The 24,214-nt window shown below is 41.1% G+C and overlaps 1 protein-coding gene across 1 annotated transcript in view; it reads left to right on the top strand.

The window, feature by feature from the left end:
- Positions 1–545: 545 nt before the first annotated feature.
- LOC136421767 (myosin-16-like) overlaps positions 546–24,214 on the top strand; it is a 48,611-nt gene continuing 24,942 nt past the window's right edge. The window contains exons 1-20 of the mRNA XM_066409306.1: positions 546–636; positions 2,138–2,314; positions 3,417–3,560; positions 4,017–4,173; positions 5,039–5,066; positions 6,591–6,702; positions 7,430–7,522; positions 7,821–7,884; positions 8,091–8,192; positions 9,515–9,751; positions 10,181–10,352; positions 10,957–11,053; positions 11,768–11,938; positions 13,340–13,655; positions 14,198–14,259; positions 14,556–14,761; positions 15,259–15,394; positions 16,056–16,180; positions 18,349–18,496; positions 19,353–19,460. Of these exons, the coding sequence (XP_066265403.1) occupies positions 610–636; positions 2,138–2,314; positions 3,417–3,560; positions 4,017–4,173; positions 5,039–5,066; positions 6,591–6,702; positions 7,430–7,522; positions 7,821–7,884; positions 8,091–8,192; positions 9,515–9,751; positions 10,181–10,352; positions 10,957–11,053; positions 11,768–11,938; positions 13,340–13,655; positions 14,198–14,259; positions 14,556–14,761; positions 15,259–15,394; positions 16,056–16,180; positions 18,349–18,496; positions 19,353–19,460 (2,682 nt within the window). The 5' untranslated portion in view covers positions 546–609. The remainder of the gene's footprint in view (positions 637–2,137; positions 2,315–3,416; positions 3,561–4,016; positions 4,174–5,038; positions 5,067–6,590; positions 6,703–7,429; positions 7,523–7,820; positions 7,885–8,090; positions 8,193–9,514; positions 9,752–10,180; positions 10,353–10,956; positions 11,054–11,767; positions 11,939–13,339; positions 13,656–14,197; positions 14,260–14,555; positions 14,762–15,258; positions 15,395–16,055; positions 16,181–18,348; positions 18,497–19,352; positions 19,461–24,214) is intronic.

Below are 24,214 nucleotides of genomic sequence, written 5' to 3'. Positions count from 1 at the left end.
CGGATTCCAGGCAAGACTCACAGCTGTCTCTTCAAGAGGTAAGTACGCGTCTAGTCTTTTGACTCTTAAAGAAGTCTATTTCTTAAAGAAAGGGTTGTATCGTATTTGCCGTTTAAACGTTGTTTCCGATTCTGCATTGCAAACCAACAGTAAGTTCTATCCAAGGCTGTTCACGTCTCTAACAAGATATCTGGAAAGTCAATATCTTAGGAGAAGTACTAGTCTTATAAGTTTTGTTTTTATGTTTTACTGATTAGGTAAATTGTAGCGTCATGTGCAACCTTTGGAAAGGAAACAAAAATTCTGTCTTATAGAACCATGCGCTGGAAATAGTTTAGTCTGCACAGCCAGTTTATTTTTCAACTTTTACAGTTGTACATTCTAAAAGGACCAATAAGTTTGTAGCTTATGTTCAGATTTTCCTGTCTAGAATTGAAGCGTAATTTCAGGCAAACCGGCAACTGTAGTTCAGATTTTCGAAGCCTCCTTGGTAAATGCTTTAGCAACGAAGGTATTATAACATTTATATGACGTGATCATTCATTCTGGTACTTGACTGTTCCTGTTCCAGGGTCTTGTTCCTTTAGTAGACGCCCTGCCGGACTCAACATGCCAGCTTACGGTCCCTCGCTCGAGGTAGGTCTGACAATTTCTCAGTGCCATTTGTACAATTCAATGCAATACATACTGTAATCGTTAGGTGGTTCTTACAAGGTACACGGCGTTATGATCTTCGATGCAAATGGCATATAATGACACTCCTGTCCTACAATACTGTCACCAAAAAAAAACCTCACAATGCAATTTTACTAAGAGTCTGTAGCGTAAGATGTACATATTGATATTAGTTTTATTTCTACCTGGCACAATTGTTAAAGGCACCCAGAGCATTTCTTAGGCTTGAGTACTGGAAATATTCTAATTGCTGTAATTTTTATGGAATTGACATTTGATGCCACTGTTTACCACATTTGCGTGCGGATTTCTTATCAAAAATGCTCAAAAGCGGCACAACAAAAACTACATGGTGATCTTTTAGTTGCGTGCGTCTAGTGTAAATAGGCCGATATCATAGCCCCGCCCAACTCCTTCAAAACGTAGAAATGCAACATTAAAACATGTTGACGGACACGCAGTCACTCTGTCATTGGTCGAACCGCTAATTCTGATGGACAGTCAGGGTCAGTCTATTAGGGCTTGGATTTTCTATCAGTTCTCACCACACAACGACATTGTATCTTGGCTCATTGATTATCGATATGAAATAGCATAATGTTATTAAAGTAGTTGGTGTGACCCGGTCACATATGAATGGATGTACAGTAGTGCTACTCTTGGAAACTTTGCTGTTTGCTCAAATAACTGGCAAACTGGTAAAACACCTCCTTGGTACGATGTGAGGACTGTAATGCTTAATGTCGTAGAACACAGTACATGTATCAATGGGCGACCCCGTCCCCAATAGTAGTTCGGAAATAAAGTAGTGCGTCACATTGCTTGAAAAAGCCGTAGTTTTTTCCTCTGTGCACGTTTGCGAGGCTGAAACTGTGGTGAATGGCAGAGGAATACGTCAGTTTTGAGACTATATTAGTTGGATTACGATGTTTGTTCGGTCGGCTTGGATTCGCGCCTGAATCTGGTACCACCCAAAAACTGTGCGTCGGCTGCAGTAGGATGACCTCCGCTGAGGGTCATATCCAAGTGGCTTTTAAATAAGTACGAGCAGGCAAATTTATGCTCGTTTTCACATATTTTGTAGATTGAACCCTGAAGTCAACCATGTTAAAATCATGCACCTTAATTATGCATCCTACTATAAATTTTGAAACGTCGAAGCTTCTCACTTTGGGGTTCTTTACCGTGTAAATCCCCATAGGCGAAATACTGTAGTCTGCGACCTTAATCTATTAGGGTGGGGTTGGGCTAGGCTAGGGTTGGGCTAGGGTTGTGAGGGGCGAGGGTTCATCCGGCCCCCCTCATAACTTCCAAACGGTATGATGTATCATCATCAAAATTGTAGGGAGTGATGTACACATAAGCTTTAATAATGTCTGTAATTTTGGTAATATTATGACGTAATATGACGTAAGTATGACAGTCTAGATAGGGATAACACGTCACCTTGAACCGTCTCTAGGATCAGCCCTCGGAGCGTTTCCTTTTCGGAGACCCCGAGGACATGAAGAAGCTGCGGTCGGCTCCTTACGACGCCAAGAAGAACTGCTGGGTTCCCGATGAGAAGGAAGTGTTCATCGAGGCCGAGATCAAGGCCAAGAAGGGCGACCAGGTCACGGTCACCACCCGCCTAGGAAACGTGAGTTACACCGCGTAGATTCAGAACTGTTCCCTTCGCCAGACCTTCTCCCGTTTTTGTTTTCCGCCACTTTCCTTTTGCATTTTTTGTCTCTGTTTATGCCTCTCTGTCTGTTCCTCTCTCTGCCTCTATCTCTGTCCGGCTGTCTCTCTTTGTCGAACTCTCTGTCCGTCTTTCTCTGTGTCTCTCACTCTGTCTCTCTGTGTTTCTTCTGTCGTAATGCCTCCCTCTCTCTCTCTCTCCCTTTTCTTGTCTCACTTTCTACCCGTGTGTCTCTCTTTGTAGAACTCTCTGTGTTCATCTCTCTCTCTCTGTCTCTCACTCTGCCTCACTGTGTCTCTTCCGTCGTAATGCCTCTCTCTCTCTTTTTCTCTCTCTCTCCCCCTCTTCTTCTTGTCTCACTATGTACCCCTGTGTGTCTCTCTTTGTTTAACTCTCCGTGTCCGTCTCTCTCTGTGTCTCTCACCCTGTCTTTTTCTGTCTCTTCCGTCGTTATGCCCTCTCTCCCTCTTCTTGTCTCACTATCTACCCGTGTGTCTCTTTGTAAAACTCTGTGTCCGTCTATCTCTCTGTCTCTCCCTCTTTCTCCCAGTGTCTCTTCCGTCGTTATGCCCTCTCTCACTCTTTTTGTCTCACTATCTTCCTCTCTGTCTCCCTCCCCGTTGACGTCTCTGTATCCGTCTCTCTGTCCGTCTCTCTCTCTGACTCTAACCCTGTCTCTCTGTGTCTCTTTCGTCGTTATGTCCTCTCTCCCTTTTCTTGTCTCACTATCTACCTCTGTGTGTCTCCCTTTATAGAACTCTTTTGTCTTTGTCTTTGTCTTTGTCTCTGTCTCTCCCCCTGTATCTCAGTATCTATTCTCCTCTCTCTCTCTCTCTCTCTCTCTCTCTCTCTCTCTCTCTCTCTCTCTCTCTCTCTCACTCAATATCTCCCTTTTTTGTTACGTTTTGTTCTCAAATGAGATTGAAATAGTCTACAATGGCTAAACTTGTACCTTCAATGACCTAGGGTCAAAGTTCATTTACGAATCATACCTATACGTCAGATAAACTCGTCCAAACAATTCATATAAGCGATGACGTCACTGCTGTTTTTCCCACAGACCTTCACGGTGAAAGAGAGCGTGATCCAAGAGATGAACCCACCCAAGTTCGCATGCGCAGAAGACATGGCCAACATGACGTACCTGAACGAGGCGTCTGTCATGAACAATCTGCGCACGCGCTACCAGAACACCCTCATCTACGTGAGTACACCCGCAATGTATCGTTTTGTGTCCAATCAGAATACTCCTTTATGGTCACGTGTGCGTTACTGTGTAATGATGAAGGGGGGGGGGGGGTAAAGTAAAGAAAACTAAAAAGTTAACCTTAAATAATTGATAACAAAAAGATAAAACTGAAGCCTTCACATTCAAATTTCAACAAGTCTCATGGGCAGACTATGACATGGAGTTAAAATCAACGTAGGACCCGATAACAACTAGACGCCGTAAGCTAACATCGACAGGTACATCCCCCGGCCCAGTATCCGGCAGTCCACCGTGAAAAAAGTGCAGCTTCAGGGCCCGAGCGGGGCTACACCCACGATGTAATATGGTTATATGTTATATGGTTACACGACTACTATAATCCCACCGATGCCACCAGTGTAACAAACAAGAAGTCTGCGTGTATTACATGTTCGTTTCATGTGGTTACAGACCTACTCTGGGCTGTTCTGTGTGGTGATCAACCCGTTCCGTCGCCTGCCCATCTACGGAGCGAACGTCGTTGCCACCTTCCACGGCAAGCGGCGGCAAGAGGTCCCGCCTCACCTGTTCTCCGTCGCCGACGAGGCCTACATGAACATGATTGGCGGTAAGACATCCCACCTTTTTTCTGTTAAAAATCATATTTTTATTGCATCGTGTGCAGTAAGATGACCTCCGCTGCTATTGCATCTTGTGACGTAATGGTTAGAGCGTTCGACCAAGAACCAATAGGTCCCGGGTTCAATTCTCTGATGTCCCCTTGGGATAGACACTTCAGACGACTTTTCTAAATTTACGGTGGAGTGACACCCACCGGGCCTCTCGGCTAATGCAAAGTCTAAAATGTCCTGAAGGAATTTCTTTATTACTTTTCAAAATCAAATTCAGGAATAGATACAAAATATGGAACGGAAAACAAAAAATAAGATCAAGAAAATCATGTACCAAACAGATAAAGTAAAGACACAGGAAATATTGATGATCGATATTATTCATATCTCTCTCTCTCTCTCTCTCTCTATATATATATATATAGATATCTATATATATATGTATATTTCATATATATCTATATATATCTTGTCCAGATTTCTTATCTATCCACATAAATTCATAATGATATTCAAAAAAGAAACTGTATTATTCCTACACGAAATTTAACGAACTTGAAGTCGCAAAGAAGCCTAGAAATATACAATGTGATATCTAGAATAGTCCTTTTTAGTTATCACTGTAGATTATATTTGACATAATAAAGTAGTAATTAGAATTGTGGAAAAATACACCTAGATTGTTAATTTTTATTAACTTAAAAGTTATCTGTACATTGCGAAGAAATCCTCGACGACGGGGAATGAGCCAAAGAGACATTGCCTTACATTGTCATCGTTGCAATTGTTGTGCAAATAAAATCATACATTCATATCTACAAAATCAGTTGTACTTATATTTTTTGTGTTACTTTTATACAGACCAGATTTGCCAGTCCATTCTGATCACGTGAGTATATCAATTCTATTTAATATTTAGTTCTGTTTATTCCATAACGTATTTCACAATGACAATAGAACTATTATGACATAATATGACAACGATATACTGCAAATCTACTTGAAGTAAAGTGGTCTAAGTTTTTTATGAATTCAGCGGTAATGGAACCAAAAGAAAGAAAATATTACTGTTATATTGTATGAATTGAATCAGCACTTTCTCAGTCAAAAGTGCCATTCAGTATTCGTCAAACAACATCGCTTACATTGTAAATAAATGATTCAACTTTCTTAGAACAAGCAAAAAATTGCGACTCACCGATTTTCCGACCACCTATTCCAAAAACTGAATGAAGGAGGTTTAAATTTTTGTGTGCGTTTGCGAGTTCAGTCGCTTGTTTTTTTACAATAATGTTACGAACCAACACAGATCACTTCTGGTATCGTTAAACTACGTTATTGTCTAACCAAACCTTATTGTATGTTACGTCGATGAAGGTCAGACATCTAGGTAACAATATGAAAGTTACACAAGTAGCTGAATAAGTTTTGTTAGGGTCAGACGTGTCAGATGTCACCCTATCTTTTCGTCAATGACAGGAATAGCGTCCGATATCTTTCGATCTTTCTAAAGCATGCCCGTAGCCAGGATTTTGATTGGAGGGTTCTTTTTAATATTTGAGGGACCAGCGAGCGCAATAGGGTCCTTCTGATATGGCATTTCCCGTGTTTTTGAGAGGATTTCAAAGAAAGAAATCAAAGACAAAGTTAGCAGTTTTTCTAAGATTCCAGCTCCACTGGTGATACAAATAAGTCCACCTTGAAAATAAACCCTTGGACGTGGACCCAGAAGCGTTTCAAATTCTAAGAATTGAACCTTCTTAAAGGGCATTTCCTGTGTTTTTGAGAGAATTTAGAGGAAAAATCAGAAGCAAAGTTTTTTGTAGGATTCTAGCCTCTGTGGCATTGCTGGTGATACAAAAACTCCGCCCTGAAAAAAAAATCTTGAACATTAAAAAGTGGACCTTCAAGCCTGTGAAAGTGGACCTTCAAGCCTGTGAGGGGGTTCTTCCGAACTCCCTGAACCCCCCCTGGCTACGGGCATGCAAAGACAACGAAAATTGTTAGAAATATGACATAGTTCAATTGTCATATATCTACATGTTGCCATACATTGTACCTGTTGCAATTATCGCGCAATAAAGTTATTCTTTTGAAGGTCGTGGTTTATCTGAAACGCCTGACCGTTAAGGCCATGTCACACTTGTGCGTATATTTAAGTGCGTATGAGGTGCTCATGAACACATAAAGTTTACAGGGAAGAAGTTGATTTCTACTTTGACCCATCGTTGTGCAGCCTAGTTATCGAACCAATGAAATTACGTTTTCGGCTGCAAGCTTAACCTGAACCAAAAACTTGTTGATACTCATGCGGACTTGCATACACGCACACGTGTGACAGGGCCCTTATAAAACGTATCCTGTTGATTGTAACTTTTACATTGTGTATCTCAATGTTTGTTGTTTCCCGAAGTGGCGAGTCCGGTGCCGGAAAGACCGAGAACACCAAGAAGGTTCTGTCGTACTTCGCTTCAGTCGGTGCCAGCCAGGCGGCCGCCGCGGCACCTGAGGGCGCCGAGCAGAAGGTACGTAGTATTGCAGTGTTTACTGAAAATGTATAGCGAAGCATTAAGCCCCCCTCTCACTGGACCCGCGGCACGCTGCGTCCTAAACTGGATTTGTCTTACTCTTGACTTCATAATGGGAATATCATTCGAATGGGAATATCATTCAAAACGTACAGGAATGACACACAAAGCTTGAAAAGACTCGTTTATTGTCGCTGAAATTCGTTGAGTGCGCTGTCAGTTCGATCGGCCGCAGCGACGTCGCCTGCGTGACGCGGGTGCAGTGAGAGGGGGGCTTTAGATGGAACATCGTGCGATGGGCAACTGAGAAAGCGAACCTAGTTCGGGACCAAGTTAGTCTTACCAATTGTCCTCCTCTGGAAGCCAAAAGGCTGAGTTAGCTGCAAATAAAAAGAACTGACTTTTACTGAGACAGGGTTAGAGAATCTGGATTGATGTGGCACACAGCCTGTATTAACTAAGGCGTAAGGCGTAAAACATTTTCATTACACAGGCTACTTACTATATATAGGCAGCCGAAGTCGGTGGCGGCTGCCTACGAAGAGAACAGACGCTAATACAAACATAATAGCACAGATCATCAAATCATTACAAAGACAAGCAAAATCATGAGACAGATCAAGATATTCAAACCGGTCGTAGTCTAAGTCTTGCATAAAATCATTATCAGAAAACTTTGTCACTGAATTTAGTAATCAGAAACACTTTTTAACCATTTTTTCAGGCCACCCTTGAGGACCAGATCGTGCAGACCAACCCAGTACTGGAGGCTTTCGGTAACGCCAAGACCGTCAGGAACAACAACTCCTCCCGTTTCGTAAGTTTCTTTTATCTACCTTTTAATTCTCACGTGACTCTGGTGTAAGCATTTTCCTCCATGTTGGATGGCTAAACTCGGAAGTTCCAAATCTGAATTTAGATAAGTATTCACAATCACACAATTATGACTATATGTGTATATCAAACACATAAATAATAGGCCTGATTATTTCAACTTCAACCAACGAGATGACGTGTCGGCACTTAGAAAAAATCATTTCGATTGACGGCCATGTTCTTTGATTTGTTTTGTGTCCACTGTTGGTTTTCACGAAAAGCTATCTTAAAACTTTCAGGGCAAGTTCATTCGTGTCCAGTTCAACCGGAAGGGAGTTTTGGCCGGTGGTGACATCGAGACGTGTAAGTAAAACAATTTCCTGGAAGAAAGTACAAAATTCTCGACGCTGTTTTTTTTGTTGTTATAGAAATGCCATTTTGTTCTTGTAAGTAAACTATTTTGTACTATTTTCCATTAGATTATTTGAATTGCAGCAGATTATTTGAAAATTGAGTCAAATGGCATGGTACTCTCTAAGCTAAGATCACATTTCGATGCCTTCTTCTAGATCTTCTCGAGAAATCTCGCGTGATCTCCCAGCTGCCGGGAATGGAACGAGGTTACCACATCTTCTTCCAACTGATGTCGAACGGTATCCCCGGTACAGTTGGTACGTTAAGGTCATATCTTTTTTTACAACAATACAAAAGCAAATAGTTGATTATACTAAATTAGGGTGTTAAACGAGAAAAATCGTTTCTTGAGTGCACGTGCTTACCAACAACGTCATGGTAATTTTTTTAATCAGTAATAATATCATGTTAAATGTCTATACTAATTGATATAGTAGCACTTCTTATTCATGACGTTGTTAAAAGCTGTTGAGCCGTTAAACCCCCCCTCTCACTGGACCCGCGGCACGCTGGTGGCGTCGCTGCGGCCGATCGAATTGACAAAGCACTCAACGAATTTCATCAACAGAAGACGAATATATTTAAGCTTTGTGTGTTTTGTTGTCTTTTTGGTCATACTTGTACCTTCTGAATGATATTCACATTATAAAGTCAAGGGTAACACAAATCCAGTTTTGGACGCAGCGACGCCGCCAGCGTGCCTCGGGTCCAGTGAGAGGGGGGCTTACTGATGTCTGTCGGCATGTTAAGATTATATTATTTTCGTCTATGGTTGTTTACGGCTACAATAAACAACGAGTTATTTCTGTTCTCTCTAAGTATATTAAGATTTATTAGACTATACCAAGGTGTCGAATGAGAAATGAACTTAGTGAAGAAACGTTACACTTTGCCTGAGTTATGGGGGCCTTTACATGACTCTTGCAGCTTTTAAAAGACATAGCCAATGCATATGACGATACCAATGACCAAGATGTTGGAAACCATTGCAATATCATGAATAGCCTTAACATGCATGCCTCATGTAACTTCTTGACGTCCGAACATTTGAACTTTTTTGATGTTGACCTTGGAGCGGCTAAGACGTTAAGATACGGACAACGACTTTGTTTTAACATTATAGGATTTTATTTCTTTATTTATTACTGAATATCGTCCATGGCTGTCCCCACCAGGCAAACATGTCATGTTTTGTATATACCGGGCCTCTTGGAAATCAACTTATATAAGTCGAAGGGAAACCCAGCTGTCTTAAAGAAAACCCAAGCAATTATAGAGTCCGTATAGCAACGTTCATGATGCAAAAATATGACATTGTTGCGATGTGAGAAGGAGTTTTTGTAGGCTCAGGAAACTAAGGGCATCATCGTGTGGTACTATTTTGCGCGGTTTTGAAATCCTAAAAATATGAAAATATCATGCAAATGTGTTAAACAATGTTAGTAAATGTCACTACTATAAAGATTTCAGAATTTGGTTTATTTCCATTTTTGGCCCTAATATTGCTTTGGTTGCCTTTAAGATGACATAAATGAATAAATGAAGAATAAAAGTTGTATTTGTTCTGTGATGCTGTCAGAACGGATGCTGCTGCGCTCCGACCCGGCCTACTACCGGTTCGTGACCGAGGGAGTGTACGAGGTTGCCAACCTGGATGACGGGGAGGAGTTCCGCCTGACCGACGATGCCTTCGACATCCTGAACTTCGCCGCGTCCGACAAGGAGGACATCTACAAGCTGTGCGCGGCCATCCTGTGGTTCGGAAATGCCAAGTTCGCGCAGAGGGGCGAGCAGGGAGAGATTGAAGGGTTCGAAGGTATGGAAGATTTTTTCTTCTTCTTCCTTTACAATGCAAGAAACATCAAACGCAAATGAAGGAAGGGGTGACGAATTCAATTTATGCAACTGATATCCTCGCCGCCATGTTTGTATTAACCGTGTGTCCAAGCTTGTATATATACGTATATCTAGTAGCACCCACAACTACAGGCTGGAATTGTAATATGACACTGGTGAAAAAATACGTTCGTTACGTTTCTTTTCACCAAATATAACATTTTAAAGCATCTAAGCAGCGGTTAACTCAAAAACGTCAAAAGTTTTGTTAAAAAAACTGGGTCTGCCATTTCCTTAGTCACTGAGGAAAGATAGCGGATGCTGTCTGAAACGTCTGACTGTTTCAAAATTTTATCCAGTTGCTTTTTCGCCATGACAGTTTTTAACTGAATGTCTCATCTATCCACAGAAATGGACAAGACCAGCAGACTGTTGGGCGTTGATCGGGAGGAGTTCGTCAACGCGATCTGCAAACCTCGGGTGAAGGTCGGGTCTGAGTTCGTCACCAAGGGGCAGACAGCCGAGCAGTGCATGAACTCAGTCGGCGCGCTGTCCAAGTCCATCTACGACAGGGTCTTCAAGTAAGTTGTACACTATGCCTATTTGTTTATCTTCATTTTATTTTACTTTATTCTATTTTATTTCATTTCATTTTATTGTATTAAATTGCAACAGGCAATACTAGACATTCCAGGCAGCAATACTGATATCGGGCGTCGAACACATAGAAAGTGCAAAAACAATGTTGTAATATTACGCATATATATAATTTATCTTATTTATGAATTTTAAGGGTAACCTCCTCAGTTAACGGCCAATCAGTAACTTATTTCCAAATACACATACCTACTAAATTTGCTTGAAAACAAGTTTGTCTAAGGGTCCCATCCGGCACTTAAAGTTAAGAAATTTTAGAGGTGCTCATTGTATTGATACGATAATACAAGTGAGTTATTCTAAAAAAATTGTAGCCATACAGTATTTCTTGTGCTTTATATTTTCCAGAAATATCAGAAGATCCCCATAATTAGAGTACATTGCACATTGAAGTTGGACAATCAGTTGATTAGAATAGAAGGGGGAAATTATCTATTGTGAGTCGCTTTTGGAATGAAGTACAAAGAAACTAATGATGAACCAATGGCCACAGTTGATAAAGTTGATGTTTATTTCACGTACACCTAGGTTTATCGTGGCGAAGTGTAACGAGACTCTGGAGACAGATATGGAGAGGGCCTTCTTCGTGGGTGTGCTGGATATCGCCGGCTTCGAGATCTTCGAGGTAAGGATGCGGTTTAGGTATATTGTACCGTGCAGGTGAAAAATATCAAGTGGATATATACTATATACATATAGAGAAGAACTTTGTTGCGCGAAAATTGTAACTAGTACAGTGTATGGCAACTCACGCACATATTATTGCTAATAGGTCACAAATATAGATAACTAATCTAATCTATGACTAACAGTAGAAATAGTCTATAGAATAATGTACATGCTAACGCTCTAGAACAGTATGTTGGTAACAGTATGCTGTGTCAGGAATGCATGATATTGTCTCGTTTTTGCACAAAAGTATATATAAATTTGCCTACATATATGAATATATGAACAGGGCATGATGATAGTATCATCATGGTGAATATCTCTACCTGGTAGGTGGTAATATTGTGTCGGACGTAATACATTAGATTGTAACAATTATGGACAGGAAATACCACAGAGAATGGTTTTATTCTTTTGATGGTGGGTACTATTTTTTAAATCTTCTTTGTACTATTACGCTGTGGTAACCGTCTTGATATCTAATTTGACTTCATATCTTATGAAGTACAGTAGTCGCACAAAGGGAACAGTTAAAACAAAATAATTCATACCCATTTTAATTGTGTTGTTTCCTGTATGTAACGTTCATGTTCTCAAGTGTAAATTCAAAGTAAAACATCGCAAGGCGTCTAATGAGTTACTCATTTTCTTTGTTTGTCTATGTCTATAGCTGAACAGCTTCGAGCAGTTGTGCATCAACTACACCAACGAGAAGCTGCAGCAGTTCTTCAACCACCACATGTTCGTGAACGAGCAGGAAGAGTACAAGCAGGAACAGATCGACTGGGAGTTCGTCGACTTTGGCATGGACCTGCAGGCTTGCTTGGATCTTATCGAGAAGGTTTGTACGATCTCTTTAGCAGTTGGGACAGAGACTGCAAGTTCACTTCTGACATGATGCAACCCCTATTACTGTTTCCATGTCGGTAATTTTGTTTTGACATGCTTCGTCTTCATTGGGATTGCAAAGAATAAAAGCCAAAATATGCTAATTATATACCGTACAGAAATGCAATTGTAGGCAGTCTCGGAAATGGGATAAAACATGATTAAACATAAGCAGAGAAAGCTCTACGGTTGGGCCTTTTTGGGGCTTATGCTGTAAATTTTTGGTTGTGTTTCTGTTCTGATTTTGCCCCGTTTCTGATATACAACCAGAAGAAAAAGCAAATCATAAGCACCTCCCTAGAAAAGCCCAATCCGCAAAGGCCAATTAAAGAAAAGCCACAAATCGAATACATAGGCTACATCTGTAACGTAACATAACCTATTTACGTGCAGAACCTAATTACGTCCAGTTTGGGTCATGTCCACATGTCGCGGTGTATTATGCCAAAGCCTGTTCTCATGAGCAACAAAGAACGTCATAAGTATGATCCTTAGCCATCTCTCTCTTTAATACAAAACAATGAAAAAAGGTTTCCGTCCAGCGACATAACAGAATAAACTCCTGAACCAGCAACAACAAGTTGCACGGAATCGTCGTGCATGACGTATTTCATATGTAATTCGACACCACGTACTTTATCATGTGTTTCTAACTTACACGATAGCTAGTATCTTTTAAAAGTAGCTGACGTTAAATCTTTCTTTGATATTCAGACTATCCATGGTGATTCGGGGTTTGAAACTCTTACCAGTTTTAGGAAGGTTTGATACAACCTAGAGACCCCCGGACGGGAGGTTAATTTTTGCACGGCAAAACATAATAGCCATGTGTTTATCACATGAACGCCACGTGCAGCGCATCTCGTTGAAATTCACAGATCAAATTTGTTTTGTTCCATCGCGTCAAGCAAGTGGCGGGTCAAACATGATGACTTAACTATCATTTGTCTGTAGACCGCTTTGGATAGTTACTGTGCATTTTTTTATGGTTTATGTTCTTCAAGCATAGCGCCAGAAGGGAAAATACTGAGGTGGACGATAATTGGTTACGCTAGCTCAATTCTTCATCATATACCTAAGTATAAATTCATGCTCGCACGGCGTTAAACAGGCGGAGTAAAACTTACAGACCATGCATTTTCTTTTCAGAAGAGCTGATATTTCTGCCCGTGGGTTTCTGCCATTTGGCTCTGTCCGCGCGGTTTTAAGATAAATACGTTTTGAATAAATTGGACGTTAACTGGTCACGTTACGTTACCTATTCGCCCTATGAGTAGTATTGGTTTACACGAAAACGCAATGGTGCGTCACGAAGGTAAGGTCTCACACAACCATCCCATATTTTTTTCCGCAGCCTCTTGGCATCCTGTCGATGTTGGAAGAAGAGTGCATCGTACCGAAGGCCACTGACAATACGTACCTGGACAAGCTTCAGTGCCAACATCTTGGGAAGAACCCGAAATTCGGTAAGCCCAAACCAGGCAAGAAGAAGTACGAGGCTCACTTCCAGCTGGGCCACTACGCCGGGCCTGTGGGGTACAACGTCGGCCATTGGTTGGAGAAGAACAAGGACCCTGTGAACGAGACTGCTGTGAAGGTCTTCAAGGGTGCCGCTAACGACCTGCTGAAGCGTATTTGGGCTGATTACATCACTGCAGAGGAGCAGGCAGGTGGGTGGAGTGCACGCTGTTAATAATAACAGTTTATAATAAGAACCCAACACACTTATCGAGAAGAGTAGGAGTGACCCGATGTGCTTGGCCAAAAACGCGATCCGTAGCTAAGCCGCCTTGCTACTTGAAAAAATTATCATGCTACACCGCAATGGAGGATGACTGCTTTACCTTACCATTACACTGGTTTTCGGTCCGTGAGAGTTTTGTCCTAACCAGAATTTTGGACTGTTGGAATGTATCGTGCTGTTTCACCGCAATACCTGAACTAACAGCAAGCAAAGCAATGCATGCTAGAATATTGGACATTGAAATGTACGTGTAATACGTGTTTGCTCGACGGTTGATTACTTTCCTATCACAATAGTTGCAGAGCGACCAAACAAAACTGATTAGTTTGACCACCATTTTGACAGAGGAAAGTTGACTTAAAAGACGCAATAATTACAATACATATGACGTTCTGTCGTAAAAAGACGACAAAGAGCTGCTAGTGATAGTGGACGTTTGTACGTTTCCTTTTTTTTTTTCCTGAACAGGGCAGAAAGGTGGAAAGAAGAAGAAGGGTGGGTCGTTCATGACTGTATCGGCGGTGCACAGGGTAAGTTATTCGTTTTACAAACTTTTGATTTTAGCTGAAAGAATCCTTTAAAGTTAAAGTTCTTCCAGTACAAATAAAAAATACTCTTTTTACACAACCAAGAGATTTATTCCACCGACGTTTCGGTGACCATCTGTCACCTTCTTCAAGGCAATTCTGTTGTGTTGCTGCTTATACATATCAATGAGATGCAATCCTAAACGCAACGTATTTACATAATGTACAATCACTGTACGAACAAACGTTTTTCACCTGCGTTTCACTAAGGATCGATCCTTGTTGTTTTGTCCCCACAGGAGCAACTGAACCACCTGATGCACACCTTGCACCAGACCTACCCGCACTTCGTCCGCTGCCTCATCCCCAATGAGCTGAAGACCGGCGGCATCATCGACGGCCCGTTGGTTTACAACCAGCTGACGTGTAACGGTGTGCTGGAGGGCATCCGTATCTGCCAGAAGGGCTTCCCTAACAGGCAGATCTTCTCCGACTTCATTGAAAGGTAGGAGGAACAGATAGCTGCAAGAAAAAAAAAAGATTCATTTCCAACCTAGTGCGCTTTTTTGACACGTACTCAACACGGTTCAAGTACTGTACATGTTCCACTGGCTCACAATCATGTAGCCCTAAGTATAATTATCTGTAAGTCCTAGCTATGTTTTCGACTTGAAGGGAAATAAACGATAGGACGTTGACGTACATTGACTTACTTGACTTATGTCGTACATTACACGTATAGATCTAAGGGGAATGGTTACAGACAACCGTAAAATTTACCAGTTTCGTGACCAATGTTTTTGATTTTCAGTGTTGATGAGGGACAAGGCGACGGAAAAGCAGTAGATTATTATTCTATTAATAGAGCATCTACGCTAATTGGCATTAGTGTTGATGTTATTTGTATTTTAAGATCGACAATTATCACACTATTCATTGTACTACGTTAGAATATAAAGATTAATGTTCATGTTCATGAAAATCTGATAAAATCCCGAACAGGTACCGAATCCTGGCAGCGGAGGTTTTCGCTGATGGGACCTTCATGGAGGGTAAGGAGGCTTCCCGGCTGCTGCTGGAGGCGACCGGCCTCCCCAAGAACCGATATGCTATTGGGCTCACCAAAGTGTTCTTCAAGGTAACCGAATAGAGGTCTCACTATCAAATACCAAAAACAGCCACCAAAAAAAAAACGTGAAAAAAAAACCCAAAAAAACGAAAATAAAAAAAACGAAAAAAAAGAAAACAACCGAAAAGACGAAAACAACGGAAAAAAAACGAAAACAACCGAAAACAACCCAAAACAGTAATATTATCCTTTTCTATTCCTTGATGTATACCTTCGTCCTTTGTACCGATGGAATTTACTTATAATGTTATCATTCTTACATTCGGATAATTTAAAATTTACCCATCCTTAGTGTGTTCCTTATCCTTTATTCAATAATTATCGTTCTACATGAATGCCAGTGTGCATATGGATGCGTGTGTGTCTGTATGTCTATGTATGTGTGTGTGTGTGCGTGCGTGTATGTGTATGTGTGTGCGCTTGTCTATGTGTGTTAAAATGTGTGAGTTTGTGTTTGTTTATGTGTGTGTGTGTGTGTGTGTGTTTGTGTATGTGTGTGTGTGTGTGTGTTTGCGTGTGTGTGTGTGTGTGTGTGTGTGTGTGTCTATGTGAGTGTGTGTGTCTGTGTGTTGTTCATCATTTGCTGACTAATCGTTACTAGCAGATCATAAAAAGAAACAACTTACGGCAAAACAATACTAATCTAAGTTTTTCTTGATACTCCCCGCAGGCCGGAACACTCGGCATGCTGGAAGAGATGCGTGAAGACAAGATTAACGCCGTGCTGATAGCGATCCAGTCCCGCTACCGTGCGCGCACGCAGAGGGTCATGTTCGAGAAGTTGTACAACGGCAGGTCAGTTTAAAGTTTAAGTCCCTGCCACACAGAAGATGCATAAGGCGGCTCCCATCTCCGTTTCGGCATCCCTTGGGCCACACAACTATGTGAAAGTCACTACAGCATGGGGCTAGTCCACTGGTAGTGGTGTGTGTTTCACTGCCATACTCTTTCTCAAATGCTGAGTGCTAAGCAGAGAAAGCAAAGCATATTTGAAAAAAAAATACTTTTTGAAACTTTTGAATCAGTAAACCAATCATGGATCTTGAACTGATTCTTAAAAAAGGTAATTCTATCATTCAGATTTTGTAAATAAGGATACAATAACTGAAAATGGCATGGAAAAGCAGTATGTACCATTTTTGGGTATTTGGTATGACCCAGCCTGGGTTCGAACTCACGACCTACCGTATGCAAGGCGAACACTTTACCAACTAGGCCATTGCACCGGTCAGGTCAGGCACTACTGTTATCATTGCGTACTAGGCATTATAACGTTGGCAAGATCAGTTTTGAAACTGAAGGTTACGCTGGAGATTTTTCCAAAACCAATAAGTAAGTACCGTAAGCATCTTTGACAAAACAGACTCTTTGAAACTTTTGAATCAGTAAACCAATCATGGATCTTGAACTGATTCTTAAAAAAAGGTAATTATATTATTAAGATTTTGGAAATAAGGATACAATACGCTCGTTCTCATTTAAATGTACACATTTTGTAATCTCCGTTACCGTTAGAAGTAAGACGTTCCTGACATTAAGATATGCCACATATAAGGTACCAAACTGCCGTTTTTAAATGCTAGAAAGTTTTAAGTCGTCATAAAAAACTACAGTTTGACATCTTATATATGGCATATCCTAATGCCAGGAAAGTCTTATTTCAATCGGTAACGGAGATTACAAAATGTGTACATTTCAATGAGGACGAGCGAATAACTGAAAATGTCATGGAATTTGTGAAAAACACAGACGTGTAAACGCAACTCCTATACATTAAAACCGAGGCAATCCTTTGTGTCTCGTATTTTGTGCTAACATTAAAGATGAAACGGACACTTGCAGTCTTATGAATCAGTAAACCAATCTTAAATCTTGAACTTAATTCTATTGATCTATCAATCCATCGATCTCTTTTTCCTAGACGTCCAGGAAGTCAATGAACACGATCCAGCGGAACATGAAATTTTCTTCTTGAAAATAACGGACTCTTAGAAGCTTCTGATTCAACAAACCCATCTTGAATCTTGAAGAAAATAGTAGTGGCCAACCTCAAGTCAACCATACACACTCTCGCCATATCTTAAGCTATAAGAACAGACGCTGAAGCCGCATAGTTTCTGTTTAGAGCTTTATTCGAGACCACACTAAACTCTCCCATCTTGAATCTTATTGCATTATATTGATCTATTGATCTGCTTTTTTCCTAATGTTCAGGATGTCTGTGGACAAGATCAAGCGGAACTTAAAATTTCTATCCTGCATAAAACAAACACTTAGATTAGAATCTTCTGATTCAGCAAACCTCTGACGTCGACCTCTACGAAAAGCGGCCTTATGGCCGATAAATATAAATATAGATTTTAAATAAAGGCACAAACAAATAAACAAACAAACAAGCAAACAAAACCCATCTTGAATCCTCAGCTGCATTATCAATCATGAGCCATTTCTACTCTTACAGTTTTACCACTACGAAGAAGCGAGGAGAAGTCGAATCCATGTAGTTGACAATTCTTGTAGTAATTTGACAATGTATAGATGTATCTGTTAACTTTTATTTTGTTGTGACCTTTACTTAAGGTTTCCTCCCTGTCTAAATTGGTATTTTGACTTTCGATTTTTTCAATGACTTAAGAAAGACCTGTTGTAGTATTGAATATTACTAGCTGGTCATGAAAGAATTCTAAAACTGATTTTTGGACCATATGGATGACGTCAGCAACTTTTATTGCCCTTTATATGACTTTTTCTAAGACAAAATACAGCACTTTGGTACAGAACGCTGCAATGAAACTATGTTTTCCATGTACATGTGTATAATGATCAAAGCTACACACATACGTTCGCACAAATTGATATCTATGACGTGTCCATAGTTATTAGCAAATGATGTTCGTAAATAGTGTACAATGAAGGTCTTCATTCATATATTGATCCATTGATCTCCTTTTTCTGATGTCCAGGATGTCTGTGGACACGATCCAGCGGAACATCCGCATGTTCTTCAACCTGCGGCACGACGGCTGGTACAAGATGTACGGCTGGATGAAGCCGCAGCTCACCGGAGCCAAGGCCGAGGAGCTCCTCAAGGACAAGGAGATAGAAGTGGAGGTATGAACTTTGAACCTTCATCTACTTTTGACCGCAACCCGAGGATGGTCTAGACGGGCCCCAGAAAGTGCGAAATGAAACGAAATGGAACGAAATGGAACGAAATGGAACGAAATGGAGTGAAATAGAGACATCAATGATTTGCGATATAAATATGGTTGAATTTGAAGCTCCGAATGATATTTATATTACGTAAATTATCATTGTTGGTTTATGGGGTAGGTCGGGGCAATTTTGAGAGACTTGAACGAAAACTTCAATTCGATTATTGAACCAAATCAATGGCTTCCAGTGTATTCTCTAATGGCCATCTCTTGAGCGCTGTAGGCAAGGGATGGAAACAGGTCTCTGTGCCATACTTTTGTCATTTTACCGAAACAACGTGCTTATTTCTTGAAAATGAACAACATTCCACAGTATGATACCTCAAATCATTGTCTCTTTCATTGCAACGTGTACCATAAACATTTACAATAGATTTGTCAAATGTTATATTGTTATCCGTGATTTGTTCGTCGTTGACGTCATACCTGCAATTAGTCTTTATTTTACGTTGCTTTTGGACAGACAAGGACGATGTAGCACTGCACTCAAGTTTTTCATAACTTATTTCAACATTGCCACGTACAGAGAACAATATACCCATTTCTACACCAGGGTGGAGTGAGGAAAGTCGTGTAAAGTGCATTTCCCAATGCACTTTAGAAGGGCACATCATCGGTGGCGTCATAGGGATTCGAACCCGGGATCGCTGGGATCTGGGCAGAAACACCCTGCCGTTACGCCAACCGACCCCAATTAGTCTTTGGGCAAGAGGTTGCAGTAAACTTGATTTAGATTATGTTCTACCACTCAGAACCTGAAGAAGGAGTTTGCGGCTAAGCAGAAGAAACGCACGGAACTCCAGGCAACCATCAACGACCTGCTCGCTGAAAAGGAGGACATCGTCAACCTTCTGGGCTCGGTAGGAAAACAATTTAAATCATACACATAAGTGTCTCTCATATTATGTAGCTATACCTACCTACCTACCTAGTCCCTTGACCTCCGGGTCGTTGGGGGGGCAAGGTAGCAACGAAGATGGACATCTGTCTCCAGGCTTGTCTGTTTCTTGCGGCAGTCAGCCTTTCAGCCAGGCTAAGGGAAGTCCACTTTATAGCTATATCATCTTAAAAATAAGAATAAAAAGATGTTTGTGGGTATTTGAAAATATTTGCATAACAATGGTTGAACGATACGATTATACATTGCTTCAGCTAGTCTCCTCGTTGATAAAGACGTATACGTAGGCTAGGATACAAAATTATTGTTGCTTAATTGAGAACAAAGATTTCATTGCTCTGAACATACAGGAAGGTAGTCGTCATTCGTGGAATTTAGTCGTCTTTTTCACAGCCTCTCACAGCACGAAATCGAATATTTAAGCAAACTTTCCGAATGACGTAAACAAGAATTAAAGGTCGGAAAATATTTCAGCAGAGTTTACGGGGCCGTTAATGCCGCTGAAAGTAAGATTTGAGCTTTCCGCACCCTTTCCACGTCCGTTAACATGAATTAAATGAATACTATATCTTTCCATGGACTTTAAGCATCCTTATATACATCGTATAGATGAAACATTATGGTACATCAGTAACCAATATATTCTCCAAGCAGATATATTCTCCCCTGGGGACTAATAGTGCCTCAATTTTCAAAATCTTGGAGAATAGCTGATATACCCGAAACGGTCTTCGATCTTTACGATACACCCATTTGCAGTAAACACCGATCCCGCTTAAGTCATTTCTGTTACAGTTTTTTTTAAACAACGCACCATGCATGTGCACGCACATTTTACGTCTACTTTGTAGCAAAATTAGACATACAGTCCATACCTATCTTCGTCGGAGTTGATCTTCTTTTATCCGTGTTTATGCTACAGCTTACAAAAAACAGCAGTTATATTGTTAAGTATTTCCCCCCTTTTATGTTTAGGTAGAGAAAAGCTGTCGGAAAGCGGACGTTTTCCCTCGCAGTTATTTCTACCTTTCCGATATCCTTCCGTTACATATAGGCTCGGTTTACATAACCCACTCCTATGTTTAGGTAGAGAAAAGCTGCCGGAAAGCGGGCGTTTTCCCTCGCAGTTATTTTTACCTTTCCGATATCCTTCCGTTACATATAGGTTCGGTTTACATAGAAGGGGGGAGACCTCCCCCCTTTTATGTTTAGGTAGAGTAAAGCTGTCGGATAGCGGACGTTTTCCCTCGCAGTTATTTCTACCTTTCCGATATCCTTCCGTTACATATAGGTTCGGTTAACATAGAAGGGGGAACTCCCCCCTTTGATGTTTAGGTAGAGTAAAGCTGTCGGATAGCGGGCGTTTTCCCTCGCAGTTATTTTTACCTTTCCGATATCCTTCCGTTACATATAGGTTCGGTTTACATAGAAGGGGGGAGACCTCCCCCCTTTTATGTTTAGGTAGAGTAAAGCTGTCGGATAGCGGGCGTTTTCCCTCGCAGTTATTTTTACCTTTCCGATATCCTTCCGTTACATATAGGTTCGGTTTACATAGAAGGGGGGAGACCTCCCCCCTTTTATGTTTAGGTAGAGTAAAGCTGTCGGAAAGCGGGCGTTTTCCCTCGCAGTTATTTCTACCTTTCCAAAATCCTTCCGTTACATATAGGTTCAGTTTGCATAGAAGGGGGGAGACCTCCCCCCTTTTATGTTTAGGTAGAGAAAAGCTGTCGGAAAGCGGGCGTTTTCCCTCGCAGTTATTTTTACCTTTCCGATATCCTTCCGTTACATATAGGTTCGGTTTGCATAGAAGGGGGGAGACCTCCCCCCTTTTATGTTTAGGTAGAGAAAAGCTGACGGAAAGCGGGCGTTTATCCTCGCACTAATTTTGTTTTGGCAGCTTTGTGTATTTGTTCCTTTGTTTGTATCAAAATCATCAAATAACGCGTGTTCTCACGCAGTTTTCCTTTTTATAATCTACAAGTAACTTCTGGAAAGATCTATTGTCGCTCGCGTCAGTTGTTTTGTTCGGGGCAAAAGCGAAACGCAAGGACGTTTGCTTTTCAACTGCAAATTTATACAGTGTGAAGTCGTAAACAAGCTGGGGCGGTACGTTGAGATGGTAATGCAACATCTCCATATTTACTAGTGGAATGCCATGTGACAGGGCATTACCCAATCAGAGAAAAGGGTGGCTTTTTCAAATTAACCGTATATCCCAGAGACAGTTATTTTTTTACAGCGAAGACAGCTCATGAAGGAAGTTTGAACTCAGTCGTTTCAACCCACAAGTTATGGCCACAACGTTGTTCTTACCACCCGGAACCCGGACGGAAAAACGTAAAGCTGGGACTAGGACACCAGTCTGTACAACTTGGTGAAACCAAGGAGGTTTCATAGGATTATACTTCCTGGGTGAAACCAAGGAGGGTGGAGAGGCTGAACGGAGCTTGCGGGCACGCGATTCGGGACTTCAAATCCACCCGGTACCAGTGGAGACAACGGTTAAAGAACGGCGTGAATTAGCCTCCAACCAGGCCCAATGGATTGCAAAAACCGTATCCAACTGGAAGAAGGAGCTTGTATAGCAATCCAAGTACTTTCTCTGCCAGTTTGATACGGTCTTGATGCAACCTATAGATCTGCTTGGAGATTAGCGTGAGTGAAATCGGAACCTGTCTACCTGTCTTGAAAGAAACTATCCCTGTCGTCTCGCCCAACACTGGGACCGGAATCGTGGACTTGAAAATGTCGCAAAATGGTGAAGGGAGAATCTACCGACAATGTGAGATTGATCCCTCGTTGACCGCGTCAAGTACAAGTTAGAATATGACGACCGATGACGTAACCGCAAGTACCTAGTAAGTGTTATTCAACCCAGAATGATTGTACTGTTACAATTCACTCTATTTGGCCAATTTCTACTATTTTCCTAGCGATCCGCGGAGCCTGATAAAGGCTAATAAGACACGGGAGGGAAGAAAAGTTCGACGTAGGGTTAGTTAGTGTTAGGGGTTACGTTTTGGTGTCGATGTAAATAGTTAGCTAGGGTTAAAACTTGGAAGCACATTGTAATAGTTAGTACTAGTAGTTGGGGAAAGGAATAGCCTGAATAGTTTACGAATGATAAGGTGACATTTTTTTAATGAAAGTGAAACTAGCTGTCCATGTAAGAAATCATTCATTCCATTTTGTATGTGTATATTCGTTAAGGTGGGGAGGGGTCTCGCTATAATGGCGTAACACGTTTTTGTGCAGTGTTATTATCTTTCAAATAAATTGTTCTAAACTTTAACCGGCCCTGTTGCCTGTCATATTCATATTTACCTGTCTATGTAAGGGTTCGGAATGGTTAAGCCATCCGTAGCAAGTTAAGTAAGGATCAAATTAGATACTGTATAATGAAAAGGAAACTTATTGTAGAGACTACGTTTTAGCACGTTAAGCTCGTGTTTTTAGCACGTTTAGCTCGTGTTTTTAGCACGTTAAGCTCATAAAAAGGTTACGGAAAACACTAAGAAAGGTATAGCTTTAGGTAGTTATTCAGGCTGCGTGAACGGCACATAAACGTAGGGAAATCGTGACGGAAATAGATTATAAAGATGGACGAAAGATTACGGAAATGTCTCAAGAAATTTACACTTTCCGTGTTGGATCTTCCGTAAAGGTACGGAAAGATTGTCCATAACGACGCCTTAACGCCTTGCAGATACCACGTTTGTAGCACGTTAAGGTCGTTAAGAGGTCACGGAAATACCGAGGAAAGGTATGATTTTAAGTTGCCTTTCAGGCTGCGTGAACGGCACATAAACGTAGAGAAAATCGTGACGAAAACGGATTATAAACATGGACGAAAGGTTACGGAAAGATCTCAAGAAACGCATACTTTTCGTGTTGGATCTTCCGTAAAGGTACGGAAAGATTGTCCATAACGACGCCTTTACGCATTCTAGAGACCACGTTTGTTGCGCGTTTAGGTCGTAAAAAGATCACGGAAAGCCCGAGGAAAGGTATGATTTTAAGTTGCCTTTCAGGCTGCGTGAACGGCACATAAACGTGGAGAAAATCGTGACGAAAACGGATTATAAACATGGACGAAAGGTTACGGAAAGGTCTCAAGAAACGCATACTTTTCGTGTTGGGTCTTCCGTAAAGGTACGAAAAGATTGTCCATAACGACGCCTTTACGCGTCGAATAGTTACGTAAATACACGTGAATGAGTGCCAATACGTACATTAACGCACTTCCGGAAAGGACACCTTAAATGCAATCTTTAAGCAGACGTATAGGGGTCGTTAAGTTGCGGAAATAGTGAATAAACGTCACGTTTACGCTGCGTTTAAGCATGCTTAAATACCGGATTTCGTGCCGTGTCTTAAGCTTTAGTACGCTGTCCGGACGTTTCCCGGCAGAGATCCAGGCTCCTTTAAAAAAAAGAAAGAATGACAGAGAGTCGGATCACGTCTTACTCCTATTCTGCACTACCTTCATGAGGACCTTTGCTATGGTACTATTGCACATTGCTCAATATAACTTGATTGCACAACAAGTGTACAAGGTACAAAGTATGACATCTACTGGTTCTTAACTACAGTTCTATAAGGCGAATCTACCTGATACAAGAGAGTAATACTATATACATGTAGTATGGGATCATGAGCTTTTACAATCATTGGAAGAATTTCTAACGTCTCGACGTTCTTATATATATATATATA

The sequence above is a fragment of the Branchiostoma lanceolatum genome, chromosome 1 (genome assembly GCF_035083965.1).
Source record: "Branchiostoma lanceolatum isolate klBraLanc5 chromosome 1, klBraLanc5.hap2, whole genome shotgun sequence".
In the NCBI taxonomy this organism is placed as follows: domain Eukaryota; kingdom Metazoa; phylum Chordata; class Leptocardii; order Amphioxiformes; family Branchiostomatidae; genus Branchiostoma; species Branchiostoma lanceolatum.
This window is presented reverse-complemented; position numbering and strand designations above follow the sequence as displayed.